General features: G+C 36.1%; 1 protein-coding gene across 1 annotated transcript in view; it reads left to right on the forward strand.

Moving 5' to 3' along the window:
• The window catches only part of HUWE1 (HECT, UBA and WWE domain containing E3 ubiquitin protein ligase 1), a 1,366,532-nt gene that overhangs the window by 1,071,279 nt on the left and 280,181 nt on the right, over positions 1–15,072 (forward strand). Inside the window, exons 43-44 of the mRNA XM_068226019.1 lie at positions 3,223–4,162; positions 12,824–12,955. Coding sequence (XP_068082120.1) covers positions 3,223–4,162; positions 12,824–12,955 — 1,072 coding nt within the window. The remainder of the gene's footprint in view (positions 1–3,222; positions 4,163–12,823; positions 12,956–15,072) is intronic.

The raw sequence follows: 15,072 nt of genomic DNA on the forward strand, positions 1-15,072 counted from the left end.
AGCCCCGCAGTGCCTCCTTGAACTGCTTCTACTCAATGCAACATGGAAGGAGCTGACATCATCATTAAGCAAGATAACTGTCACTGTTGCTATATTTGCAGTTAAACTTGCAGTAGAACAGTTCAGAGCAGGCAATAATTACTAGCTCCCTAAGTTTAGGTTTTCTCATGAAAGGTTTTTTTGAAGGCTGTTTTTTCCTCGGTCACCAAATATGACTTTAATTCAGTCCAACAAATTCATGTTTTCACTTAAAAGAGTACAGCTTAATTTTTGAATTAATTTCATGAAAGTAGACTGTATAGTTCTCTAGATATTTCGCTTCAGACCCAAGTTCATATACTTCCTGTGCTGACAAGTATTGTGATTCTTTTATGGTACTGTATGACTTGAAAGTGTAGTATTGACTATGATATATTGTTTCCTTCTTTTTTTTCTAGTTTAACATTTTTGGTAGTTCTTTGTATTAATCTCCAAGGTTTCCTGGTGGGCATGATAATTTAGAAAAACCTTAATTTGAGGTTTGTTCGTTACGATGTGTACAGTAACTTTGTATTATTTTAAAAAGTATTTAGCAAAATGGGTAGTATCATCAACTTTATTTAATATACAGTCCAACCAGAACATAATCGGGGTTGAAGTTTCACATTTCATGCCATTACTTCCACATCCACGAGGTTACTGTACAAACTTCCGTTGAATTCTACTTTTTTTAAATCATTCACATAGATATTCGTTTATACCATCAAGTGTGAGTCACCTGGTGAATTCTCATGAACATTTAGTACTCAAAATCACACTTTTAGATCCTAGGGTTGCCCCAGAGACTGTTAGTATGATTGAAAAAAATATCTCTAGCCTTACATTTAGTCCCATGTGTTCTGTATCTAACCTCTGGATCCAGCGAGGAGTTAGTGTTGTCCTAATTACGAAAACACATTTGAAGGCCATCACTCAGAATGTAACCACGATACCCATGCGTGTTCCATAGAAAATGTTATTGCAACTTTTGAGACTTCTGAGACCAGTGCTCACATGCTAATGTATTCATAAATTGAATTTTCAATTTTGGTTCCTTCAAGTTGTTACCATGGGTACTTGTTTAATAGGCTTCATAGGTTGGTAACACAGCCAGAAACAGGAAGTGTGTGTGCACTTTCCAATTGTTTCTAGTGTCAGACTATCAGTTCTATATCCACTCTGCAACATGCAGGTGTTCAAGGGAGTTTTGAATAAATCTACTGTAAGTTAAATCAGTACAACCATTATTCAAAATGAAAAAAATAAGTAGTTAATTTATATCGGTGAGCAAAATAAGGACAGATGAAGAAGTAGATATTGTTAAATCTACCTGTGTACTTGTAAAAGCACAAAACTATCACCAAAAATACATGTGGTGAAGAGGTTCTCAACACATTAATCGAAGATTCACACAGTCAACACGAAACAGATTCTGATAATGACATTGGCAGACTGTTGGACATTTTCACTGAAGAAGGGTTTCTGCAAGAAAAATGAGTGCATCATGAGTGCAGGGGTATACCGGAATGTATGTTACGAACTGGGGCTCTTATAATTATTCCTGAAAAACAAACTATGTGGAAAATTATCATTTTTATTAGATATATTGACTTCCCAACACATTTAGTTAAATTTACTGTACAGATATTCATACTCGCAATATGGATGATTTACATAAAACATAAAAGAACTGGTTGGGCACCACTGCAATAAGGTTATGGATTGAAAATGGTATTAAACATCTACAGCAGAGGTGCTCAGCTGGGCACCTGTTGAGGCTAGCTCAGTGTGGCCGGGCTGGCCTGACGTAAATGTGGGCAGCTTACTTAGCAAGCATATGTCCTGGTGAAGCGAGAGAGCGAACAAACTTTGCAGGAAAGGGAGGGAGCATTGACAATCAATTGTGATTATGAAGTTGTCCTCCACTACTCAGAGAAGTGCTAATTGGGATATATTATTTAAAATAAAACTCTATTATCGCAACAACAAAAACTGACCTCTTCAAGATATTCCGGTTTGATTAACGCTGCACTCAATACAAACAATCAGTTTTATTTTCTTGTATTAATTCATTCAAAGAAAAATGGCACGTTATAATTTTTGTGTTACAATCTACAGAAGTTGGGAAAGAAGAAACCTTCTATTTAGGAATATTACATACTGATACAATGCTGAAGCAAGTTCGTTTACTTTGAAAGCAGACGATCTCAGGCGTGATTTATATCTACCTCCCTGGCTTCAAAATAATACCTCACAGCCCAGAGGAGAAAATAATCATTATTTTGTAGCTTACCACCGAAGCACTTGTATCTAGCAAAACAATATAGAAATACTGTAAACACAGTTCAACAGTTCCTTTCCACTTTTTGTCCAATATTCTTTTCTGAGCTGATGCTAAATTGACCATCCAGTGAAATTGCTAACAACTTCTGATTTGAAAATATATCCTACTGCAAGTTCTTTAACCATGGTGAAGCTGAAACCAATTCTTTGTAGAGTGTGTTAATATGTAAAGAGGAGTTAGTTACATTGCATTCAGAAATGTTTCAAATTAAGATATCCCTCCTGCCTACACATAGGATGAAACTGGTTAAGTGAGTAGCTCTCTGATGGGAATTACCCCAGGGGTGATTAAAATGTTATGCAGCCTGTACATCACTTGTCACATAAGATTATTTTTTGTTTGACCATATGTAATGTTCCTAATGGTCAGAGTTGTTGTGACTACGTAAAAACTATACTATTTTTTTAGTAGTTTATCTTATTCTATATTTCCTCTCTTGCTGACTGTTAGTTTCTCTTAGCGTGGTATTAATGGGTCTGTATTTAAGAGTCTTTCTAATGTTTCGTATGTGCTGACAGTAAACTTGTATGTTTGTTAATTTTTTTTATTTATTTATTTATTTATTTATTTATTTATTTATTTATTTATTTATTTATTTATTTATTTATTTATTTATTTATTTATTTATTTATTTATTTATTTATTTATTTATTTATTTATTTATTTATTTATTTATTTATTTATTTATTTATTTATTTATTTATTTATTTATTTATTTATTTATTTATTTATTTATTTATTTATTTATTTATTTATTTATTTATTTATTTATTTATTTATTTATTTATTTATTTATTTATTTATTTATTTATTTATTTATTTATTTATTTATTTATTTATTTATTTATTTATTTTTGCAGGTGAAATGGATGTGGCCGGAACATCAGCTCAGATTTCCAACTCTTCTCCTGATGATATAATTAGCACAGCTGACGTTGCATCTGCTACGGAAAACCTGGCTGAATCGATTGTAGAGTCTGTGATACACAACACACCTCTTCATCCCCCTCAGATATCATCTGGTGAATCAGAGTTTTCTGAAGTCACCACTGGGCTTCTAAACTCTCTATCTGATATTCTACCTCCTGTCTCGCAGCGACAGTTCACAGAAAATGTATCCTTGGATCCAAGTACATTTATATCAGTTCAGAGTGTTGGTCACTCTGGAGACTCTGAACCTGTTTCATATTCATCTGATATTAATGTAACTCCTGGTACAGCTGGGCTGGATATGACTTTAGTACCTTCATTGCCAAATACTGAAGTTCATTTAAATTCATCTGTTAGCAGACCTATTACAGATGTAACCTTGAATTCTTCTGCATCTAGTTCAGTTATGTGTCTGACACCAGCTCCAGATTTGAGTAACTTGGATGCACCTGAAGAGGATTTTGATAATTCGGATCTTCTTGGTGATAGTCTTCCACCTCCACTCATTCCCCTAGAAGATGTCTTGCTCTCAAACCAAAGTTTACGCTCGGGCTCCTCATTCCGTCATAATTTGGGAAACTCTGAATCTCAATCATCAACTCGCCTCATACCATCACCAAGTAACTCTCCTAATCACACGTGTGGGTCTGCTCCACCTGTGGTGAGGAATAATCAAGAAACAGCAGAGTTTTCTGGATCACAGACCAGCCATTACTCTGATACTCAGAGTTCTATAAGAATTCCTAGGAACTCTGAACCTATAGAACCTCTGGATTTGGAAGCTGCTGTATCCTGGCTCCGCCATGTTGATGTTAGGACCAATCAGCATTCGAATTCCGAACCCCAGAGTTCTTCAGGATTCAATCAAAGGTATATATTTAAATTGGTTTTGAACATGTCACTTTCAAGTTCAGTATTAACCTCCCTTCCCCTCATTTACACTTTCAAGACACTCAACAGGAAAGTGGAATAAATTGTGAGGCAGTGTAAATGGTGGGAAACCATTATTTTTTATGTACTACCAGCCAAAAAACAACCTGTAACACCTCTAAGAGCCGGTTTCATCAACCACTCTAAAATCTGATAACGAAATCGCGTTTCATAGAATACTGTAACAAACTCATTAACTAGCGTGGCATTAACATTAACGATCAAGTCAGCAGTGTGTAGCATTAACATTATTTTGCTCTTCTGAACAGTGGCGGGCATAATGTTATTCATTTGTCACCTTTCTCCTGTACTCTTTTTGCGTGGAGTAAGAGGTTCCATTTGAAATACCTGAAGGACAACCTGAAAAAGAATCAGAAAGAAAAAAGATTATTCGAATATCGGGTTGGAGCATTCCAAATCCTGAGGTGGTGTATTTATTCCAGCATTTTAAAAAATTACTTCAAAGATTATTGCATTAAACGGCGATGAAGTTGAGCCTTGTGATACAGAATATCACAGAGGTTTTTGAGTTAAATTTTATTAACTGGACTGGTCTTTAATAACTACAGTAGCACAATTATATAAGAAACTAGGCCTACCAGGTTATACATGATGTAGGCTACATGTGATTATGATCACCCATCCTTTGAATTTATATTTCAATACAAAATGTAATGTTTGTTACATGTTAATAAGTTAATGGAATATCAGTGATACCTATCTCTCTCTTCTACAATTTACAATATTGATATCTCCTGTAATAATCTGAATGTCCCCGTTGCATAATATCTCCGTTCAGTCAGCAATTGCTGCATTGGAAACGGGTGAATTTCATCCTGTATGGTATTCAAACCTCTCTTCTGTCTCTTCCACTACTTTCCTCTTGACAGGTTTAGATAACCTATACAGCTCCAAAAACTGCATTTCTGTTATTTGTAGTATGTCATTTCGTCTTCGTGAAACTTCCTGTCTCCCAGCATTTTGAAGCTAATCTTAATAGAGCATCTTAGCACCAAAAAATCTCTTCCAGCCGTTTTTATTTTAACACGATGTTAAGCAGCTTAACGGGGCGAGAATGCTACATTAAATTAACAGAGAGCTGGGCTGAGTGGCTCAGACAGTTGAGGCGCTGGCATTCTGACCCCAACTTGGCAGGTTCAATCCTGGCTCAGTCTGGTGGTATTTGAAGGTGCTCAAATACGTCAGCCTCGTGTCGGTGTACTTACTAGCACGTAAAAGAAATCCTGCGGGACTAAATTCTGACGCCTCTGTGTCTCCAAAAACTATAGAAGCAGTTAGTGGGATATAAAACCAATAACATTATTATTATTAAATTAACAGAGAGTTCAATGGCGTGTTAGCATTTACGAAGGTTAATGTAACAGACATTCTGTGAACTATCCTGTTAAAGCAATTTAACGGGATGTTAAATCCTTAACAGTGTTTTATGAAACCGACCCTAAGAAAAGCATGATATTGATATATAGTTTATTGTATAGTATTTTATACAATGTATTTAAAAACAACTTAGAGACTATTAAGTGTCAGACTACATATAAGTATCCAGCAGTAAAAGACAATGTAATATGCATTAAAGTAAACAATTTTCGGAATGCATGTACATATAACTGTACGTTATTTCCACCCAGCAATGTTATTATATAATTTGCACAACATCGGAAGCCATTTCTTTATAACTATTAATACTGTGGAATTTGATATACAGTTAACATTTTGCTTTCACAAACACTGTTGTGCCAATTCTTGACAACAAAAAGGTCCAATATTGTTTATTGCTTAACATTTTTCTTATGGATCATCTCAGTCTGCTTTTCCAGTTCATACAGACTATCAAAACCTTTAACTATTTCCATTGGTATCATAAATGCATTACTTGATAGTGTTTATTGCTGCATTTACCATTACTCGATATGAATTTGAAATAGTGGTAGTACTGTAAGTGATGTTCACTTTGCTGGTGGCTGGCAGGTCACTCAAGTTGGAGGGAGCTACGCCTACTTTGGAATCTCACCCAAACACTGCAAACCAACAGGGTGGAGTGCACTTCACAATTAAATCTGCACTTGCAAGAAATCTGACCGAGATGCCTGTGAGGATATCTGACCGCATCATGACTCTCCACCTTAAGTTGAAAGGTGATAGTTTCAAGACCCTCCTTAGTGTTCGTGCGCTGATAAGTCCAATACAAATGAGGAAAAGGACCCCTTCTATACTAAACTGGACACTACCTTATGCAGAGTTCCTAGCAATGACAAAATTCTACATTTAGGAGATTTCTATGCTCGAACTGGGAGAGACTTTGAAGCTTGACCAAATGTGATTGGAAGACATTGTGTAGGGAGTCAAAATGACAACGGACTGAGACTGCTTATATTGTGTACACAGTTTGAACTCTGTATCAGTAACACTTGGTTCAAACAAACTGATAAATTCAAAACCACCTAGCAGCACCCACGTTCAAACATTGACATGAGCAGTGCGTGGTGCACATTGTTGGATGTATCATATGCTGACTGTAGTTAACCTGAATATCCAAGTGCAAACAGAGAAGAGAATGATTCTGAAGAAATCAAATGGAGTGGTTGTACAAAAACTTACCTGCCCAAATATTAAGAAAAATCTCAAAGAAGAGATCTCCAAGGTTGCTTTAGAGGTAGAATGGAGATGCAGAAATGATCAAGAAAAAAACTGGATAAAGTTCACCAGTGCGATATTTGTAGCTGCGGGTAGCATCCTTGGCGAGGAGAAGTGAGTGTATCAAGATTGGTTTGACTGCAACAGTGATGTCCTAACATCTGAAGTAGGGAAACTTAATGACTTCAGAAATCCTGGGAACGAAACGGTACCTTGCAAGAGTTGAGGTGCAAAGTATCACAGAATAACCACAGCTGAATCACTACACAAAATAATAGAAGATCTACAGAAAGATTTGGTAGAAGCAAACCTTGTAATTAAAAAATTACAGTCTGAAAAGGCTAATCTGATTGAAGCGATAGAAAAACTAAAAAATTGTGATGGTGTTGGTGTTGGCGCGCCATGGAGTGAGGTTATGTCGCTGCAAAGGAAAGTGTCTCTAACTAGGTCTAATTCATCTAGAAATTATCCTGCAGTAACGAATAGATTCGGTGTTTTATACAAAGTTCGGGAAGAGCAAGGAAGCACTTCTTTCTCCCAAGATGCAAGTTCTCCGACTTAAAAAAACACCAAATTCATGCAAATAACGTGATCAAGAAAGTAAGGAAGGAGAAGAAAGTGAAAATCTTTGGTGATAGTCATGGTCGAGGCCTTTCAGCAAATCTAGAGGAACTGCAAGCCGACAGTGAAGTGACAGGTTTTATTCAACCAGGTGCCCCCTTTCCAGAAGTAGTGAAACCCCTCTTGAGGTATGCTGATAAACTCTCGTCAAACGATGTCATAGTTATTGTCAGCGAAACGAATGACGTAGCGAGAAATGAAGGCCAACGGGCCGCAAGTATTCTGAAAAGGTCTCTAGGCAAGCTGACCCATACAAAATTTGATAGTGCCAAACGTGCCCCATAGACATAATTCAACTGATTGGTCAATTGTGAATAAAGCTGTCAAGGACACAAATGAGAAATTCAGGCAAATATGTAGTCATTTCAAAAATGTTACACTATTAGACATCAGTAAATTAAACCGAAGTTCTCATACGAGGCATGGCATGCACTTTAATAGACTGGGGAAGCAATATGTAAGAAAGTTAATAAGTAACATCATTACAAGTAAAGATCAGGAAAAGACTTTCCTAGAACTACGTAGTCCCGGAAACATGTTAGATTTTGGACCCAATAACATTTCAATCCAGAATGTGGGTCCAGAATTAAATACCGTTAATGACTTGAAGGGTGGGATTAGTTAGTTCAAAATATTTCATCAGAACACTCAATGCCTTAAGAATAAAATTTTAGAATTACAAGTAATTTTAAATTCAATACAGGATGTTATGTTTATCTGTTTGGATGAACATTGGTGTGATAATGATGAACTTGAACTCAGTGATATTGAAGGTTATTATCTGGTAAGTAATTACAGTCGGGTTAATAAAGAGCATGGGGAGGTTCGTATTTCTGCTAAGTCAGGAATTGAATGTAAAGGAAGGAAGGACCTTGAATTGCATAATTCTGAATTAGAATTTGAACTAACTTCAGTGTAATTTAAGCTTCCCTATGGTAAAAGGGTAATTCTGTTTACCATGTACCATACCTGCCAACTTTCCTGATGTAGGCGGGAGACTCCCGATTTTCGACAGTTTTTCCCTTCTCCCGATTATTCTATTATTATTTTTATTTTTATTTTTTTTTTTTTTTTTTTGGTGAACTTCAAACATTTGTTTTCAAACCCCTCCATTTCAACTTCTTTTACGCCAGTGGCCGGAAGTCCTTCGCTCATTGGCCGCTTTCAAACGAAATATCGACGTTTGCACATTCGCACACATTTCTCATATTAATAATGTTCATTGAAACCTGTATATTGTGACGCGCATATCAATTGCCAATCTCTCGTTTTTGCGTGCTATGTCCGTGTTCGTTCACATCAGTCTAGTCGATTCTAGAAACTAGTTGCTAGAAATGGTGTCTCTTTTAGTAATTTAGTGACAGAATTTCAATGATAACGACTAGTGACTTTTCTAGAGATTTTAGGAGCCATTTGGAGACAGTTCTAATTTTAATTTATCTCAATATAAATAAAATAAGTGTTTTGTCTGTACATTGCTCAGAATTTGAAAAGAATGATATTTCTGTACTGGTTATGACCACAGTAACCAGGGGAAATGCACATTTTAATTTTCCTTAATTTATGTCTGTATGTATGCGCATCGAGAAAACGACTGAAGAGAGTTTAAGGAAAATCGGTATATAAATTTGGGGAATAAGTCGCTATACTCTAGGCCCTAAATAATTTTATTCACAATGAGTGAAATAGTAGTTTAGGGGAAGGTCTAAAATGTAATTCTCAAATATGTATGTTATTATTCGCCTTATTGATAAATACTACATAACTAAAGTTATATATTATTAAATTTCCTGTTATTTATGTCTTCTACATTTTTACTGTACCGGCTATGATAACAGAGATATTCATGAATTAGGATGCTTGTTGCAAAGTCCATATCAGCGCGGAAGTACGAGGAAATGGGTGAACGAATTTAATGAAAATCGGTATGTAATGTCTATATTCCAATCTATGCTATAAATAATTGAATCGGTCATTTAAGAAAGGGCACATGTCCAAAAATGTAACTTTTCAGGAGGAGCAAGAAACTTATTTAAAAGTCAGTCTTGCTATGTACATTAAATGTATGTGTTTTGACCGTTTAGTGTTAATGGCTGTAGCTAGGTTACTTGACCAAAATATGGAGTAAGGACTTTATGGAAACTGGCAGACAACAGAATGGATATGTGTCCTTTCTATAACAATGTTTGAATGGAAATCATTTTTGCAGGAGAAACACATTGTTTACTCAGATAATTTTGATACTCAGTGCCGTTATTGTACAATAATAATCATTTGAATGATGACAGTCAATCAAAATCATGGTCAGTCGCACAAACAGTTAGCCACGTAACTATTTTGTTGAAGAAGTCTTTGTACTCCCCCGGAATGTACACTTCTATACACTTTAGGTCATCTTATTCCTGATTTAGAAATTGGTTCTTCATTGGCTAGTTCGTTAGGAAGCTGGACATTGCTGTCTAGTTTCAAATAGACGGTGTGTTCAGTAAGGCGGTGGATAAACTGTTTTGTCCATACGGTTCCTGGATCTTTGGCAGAGTAACGGAAGTGCATGAAAGATGCTGGCTGGAAACAAATATTTTAGTTGGTAGGCACTCCGCTTTCTCCAGATTCATCTTACAGTCCTCCCTTCTTATGAAATAGTGTCGCCTTTCTTACGCTTTTTACAGACATCAGAACACTCAAAAACTGCATTAACCGATGCCATAATGTTGGTAATTAAAGTTAGTAAACAAGTGAAAATGTACTCAGCTGGTTTGACCAAAGAGTAGGGCAGCTGTTCCTTTCTATAAAGAATGAAGTCATTCACAAAGGAGCATTCCTCCAGATACATGTGCCCTTTCTTAAATGACTTCCAAACCACACACAGATCAACTTAAAATATCAGCATGTTACTGGTTCGATAAATATCGTTCCTTTTGTGAAAAGGTACTCCAGAATGAGAAGAATTTTTTTCTGCAATTTTTTTAAAATCGACAATTTGGACATGTGCTCTTTCTTAAATGACTGATTCAATTTTATTCACCATGGTAGTTCAGGGGAAGGTGCCAAAATTGTAATTTTTAGTTACCGGTACTTATCTTATTGGTCATATCGAAAAGTACTATGTAACAAAAGTTAGAGAGAATACAATTTCTGATTATTTATGTCTTATTCAGTTTTACCATACCGACTATAATAATATTGGTGGTAATGGTGATTAAATTATGAAGATGATTATAAGAATGTGAAAAAAGTCATGAATTGCTTGAATATTAACAAAGAGAGAGTCATGAAAGATAGGAGGACTCACTTTACATTAGATGCTCTAATATCCCAGTCGGAAGAAAACTAAATATGTGCCCACTGGGTGAGTTGGCCGTGCGGTTAGAGGCGCGTGGCTATGAGCTTGCATCCGGGAGATAGTGGGTTTGAATTCCAATGTCTGCAGCTCTGAAGATGGTAACTCGTTTTTTCTCTGCAGCTGCACGGGGCAGTTCCATTGAAAGTCTTAATCTTTAGACCTGGGCTCCAGTAACATTTGGTCATAGCATTGACCAAAAGTCTAGAACCTTTTTAAGCATTTTTTAAATGCAATTTGAATTACATTTTCTAAAAAAACTTGCAGTTATTAATAGAACTCCCAAAAAGCCATGGATCATGAAGCGTATACGGATTTCAAGTCAAAAATGTAAATTACTAAGTAGATTAGCACAGCAGAGTTGTGACCTGGTTTTTTTGTAAGTATGTTAAAAAGTACAAATCAGTCTATCGAAGAGTTCTTAGGGCAGTGAAAACAATGCACAATAACAAGAAAGTTAGTCGTGCAATAAATCACGAACCCTATGGATTGTAATCAAGGGAGAAACCAACAGACATGCAGTTGGAAATAAAGTTACTGCCATAAAAAATAAGGGAATACAAATGAATGACCCTCTTCATTTGGCTAATTATATAAATGATTTCTTTCTATCCCTACCGTACAAACTTGAAAATGCAAATAAATCAGATGTATTACCCAGAACTCCCAATCTTTGCTCACTTTGCTCTGCATGATGCTCTTTCTATAAAAGAACTTGAGGGCAGGGATTATGCCCATATCCTTGTGGAGTTCGCCCATTTTTCAAGGGTAAATATTTTTGATGTGCTGGACATGTGCTCGTCTTTGAATTGATAGCATGCATTAACCTCTCAGAAAGTTCAGATGGCAACAATGCGTTTCGATTTGCACCGTAACTAGTGGGTAGCATATTCACGTTTTTAAAGTGATGTGGCCTGTTTGATTTACCAATTACTAGTGGACAAAGCTTTTCACATCCATCGGCAATTCCATCTAATATCACAGTATGGCAAAGTTTACTATGTTGGCACTTTCCCCTCTGAAAGCCAAGGGTTTGATGGGAAGGACATTGATAAAGTGATCAGTTTTTCAATTTGAAAAATATCTGTGAGTACATAATGCTTTACTAGTGCCTTCAGCCTACACTACAAATGTCAGCTCGAATGAAATTAAACGTGATACATCGACAAGTTTACGCAATGTAAACAATACTACATATGTATGCATGATTTAAGTGATTTAATAGAATCTGAGGATGTTCTTGTTGAACGAAACATGTCATTCTTTGTATAATAATGTGTATTTTTTTTTACAGGTATGTTTATAGTGTTACGATTTATATTGAAATTTTGTGTGTTTGACAGGCTGGAAAGGTTTTTTGTGTCCCATTAAACAATATCACTCACAGCACAGATACCAGAAGTTATGTCTGTCTCCAGACAAAACAAATAAACTTGCAGGGGGATGAGAAATGTCCACAATAACCCAAGAAGTGTTGCCAGAGTTCATCAGATGTGTATGAGCTGTTTCTGTCAAGCAGACTGCTGTGCTCGGGCAGTAAGGAAATCTTATTCCTTGAAGTTACGGGAATAAATATTTTTTCATTTGGTTAATGAACATCATTGACCTCATTTATTCATAAATAATTATGCCGATCATTAATTTGGATGGAAAGTTGGCTGCAAACAACTATACCCTATCCTATCCAACCCCTCTATGCAGTGAAGCTATTAATCTGTTAAAGAGATTGGTTAGGTTTGTAGAAATAATGTTGTTTTTGAAGTGGTCACTTAGTGCATTTAATCAATTTTGTTATAAAATTCTCTTTTCAAGCGTACCATTAACAATATACATGCAATGAACATATTGTATTAATTGTACTAATGTCATTTACTCAGTATGACAACTTAACATATCTATCTATGTTAAGAGTTCTAAATATTATTTGAGACAATGTCCGTATCTATTCCATTAGCGGAATCGCTGATGTTTTTTTTTGCCTTCAGCAGTTCTGTCCAGCAGACACCCACTACTTCTGCCAGTGATGACACTCCTGAAATTCCTGAAGGTGTCGATCCATCATTCCTTGCTGCCCTTCCTGATGAAATGAGGGAGGAAGTTATTGCAGAACAGTTGCGGTGAGTTAATATTATCTTGACATGTTTTTAGGGCTAGTGATTAAAAAATGTACAGTATGTTGTTTTATGTTGGGAATAAGGAACAGATATGGTGATATTCCTTAATTTAGAAAAGGCTTATGATAGTGTACCCAGAGCAAAGCTACAGAAAGTAATGCAACGGAAAGGATTTTGAAAATAAATTATAGAATATGTGCAAGCAATGGACAGAAATTGTTGCAGCAGTGTCCAGGTACATGTGGGGAAAACAGAATGGTTTTGACATTAAACTGGACTACAGCAAGGAAGTGTGCTCTCACCACTGTTTTCATAATGGTTATGAATGAAATTGTGAAGGAGACAAAGGTAAAATATGGAGACATATGCATATGAAATTGTGGTGTGGGGAACAAAGAGAGGGGCTGTACAGGAGCAGCTTGACATATTGAGTGAGATTAGTGAAAATTATAGAACGAAAGTCAGCGTAGAAAAGAGTAAGACTATGGTGTTAAATCTGTGGCTTGGTTCTAAAAGGGCCAATGTCATTTTTTATCGAAACTGAGATATTAACTGATACAAACGCATTTTATCCTGGCTTTCAATATGTTAAAACGGCCAATGTCTCTGTTAAGTACTAAACGAACAGTTAACGTTTAATTAAATAAGCCCTTGCCAATAATCTTAGATTACCAATAAAGATTAGAGACCTGGCAATTTTTAAAGAATACGATAGAAAAAATTAGCGTTTAATAAGGTGACTTCCACAAAGAAAGTATAAAGTTATTTAAAGTTAGTTGTAGAAAACAATAATTGAAAAACTATAAGCAAAACTTCAAATGCTCATAGCTCAAAAACAGGTTTTTTGACATTGGCCCTTTTAGAACCAAGCCACAGAAATAGAGGAGAAAGGGAAGGGAAAGGAATTATAAAAATGGGACAAAATCTTAAAATTGTGGAGAGCTTGAAGTACTTGAGAAGCAAACTGATGCAGAATGCAGGGCTAGACATGGAGATAAGTAAAAGGATTCAATAGGGAAATGCATTCTACTGGAGAGTGAGTATCCTAGTGTGGAGGAAGGAAGTATCAATGAAGTTTAAAGAAAATTTATAAGATGTACTACTGCCCATTAATGACATGTGCAGCAGAGACCTGGATACTGACAAAAAGGACAGGAGAATGAAATCCAGGCCAGTGAAATGAATTTTTTAGTTAGTATGATAGGAAAGACAAGAAAGGACAGAGTGAGAAATTAGGACATCAAGATGGAAATCGGAGTTAAGTTTTTGATAGAATGGAGAGGGATTAACTTAGACGGTTTGGACATGTTAAGAGGATAGAAGAGGGAAGAATGCAGAATTGGATGATGGAAACACAGATAGGTGGGGGGGGGCAGACTAAGATTGTTAAGAAACAATCTAGAATAGTATGAATAGAAGGAATCTGGATTGGAACACAGTTAATGAGGAATAGTGGTCGTAGGATAGAGGAAGACAGGAAGGTGCGATAAACATCACAATCCGGCAGGAGCTGGAGAAGAGAAATGGGTGGTGGTCATGATGATGATGGTAATGGTGAATATGTTGTTACGGACATTGTGTGAATCCAAATTAGATTCGGCCTTCTACAGCTTTAAAATTCTAAGCTGAGGAATTTTTTTGAAGTGTTTAACCAGGAAAATTAAAGGGATAGCTTATGTTAATTTGATGATTAATTACAGCTTTGACCTCTAAATTACTTCTATAGTATAACGAATGATAAGCAGTAATGAAACATGTCTGGAGGACGGAATGCATTTGACCTGGAGCATACTCTATAAATGTCCATCTGTTAGGTTATCTGCCCAGAGATTGATTGGATTCTCAAGTAGTATGGCCAAACGTTATGCAATAGCAAACACTCAAAAACAAGTCGGTTGATCTTCCAAGCAGAACTCCTCTTCACCTGCGAGTCCATAGGAGACTGTACAACCCAATACGGGAGGCACACAGTTTTCCTCGGAGAGCCTTAATAACATACTTAAATTGTTACCTCTGACCTTCCAAACAATGTTTTACTCACAGCTAACTCAGAGCAAAACACTTGCTTGGGAATTTGATCATCGGGCATGCATATTACATGTACTGTCCATCATAGCTGA

The sequence above is a fragment of the Anabrus simplex genome, chromosome 2 (assembly GCF_040414725.1).
Source record: "Anabrus simplex isolate iqAnaSimp1 chromosome 2, ASM4041472v1, whole genome shotgun sequence".
NCBI classification, from domain to species: Eukaryota; Metazoa; Arthropoda; class Insecta; order Orthoptera; family Tettigoniidae; genus Anabrus; species Anabrus simplex.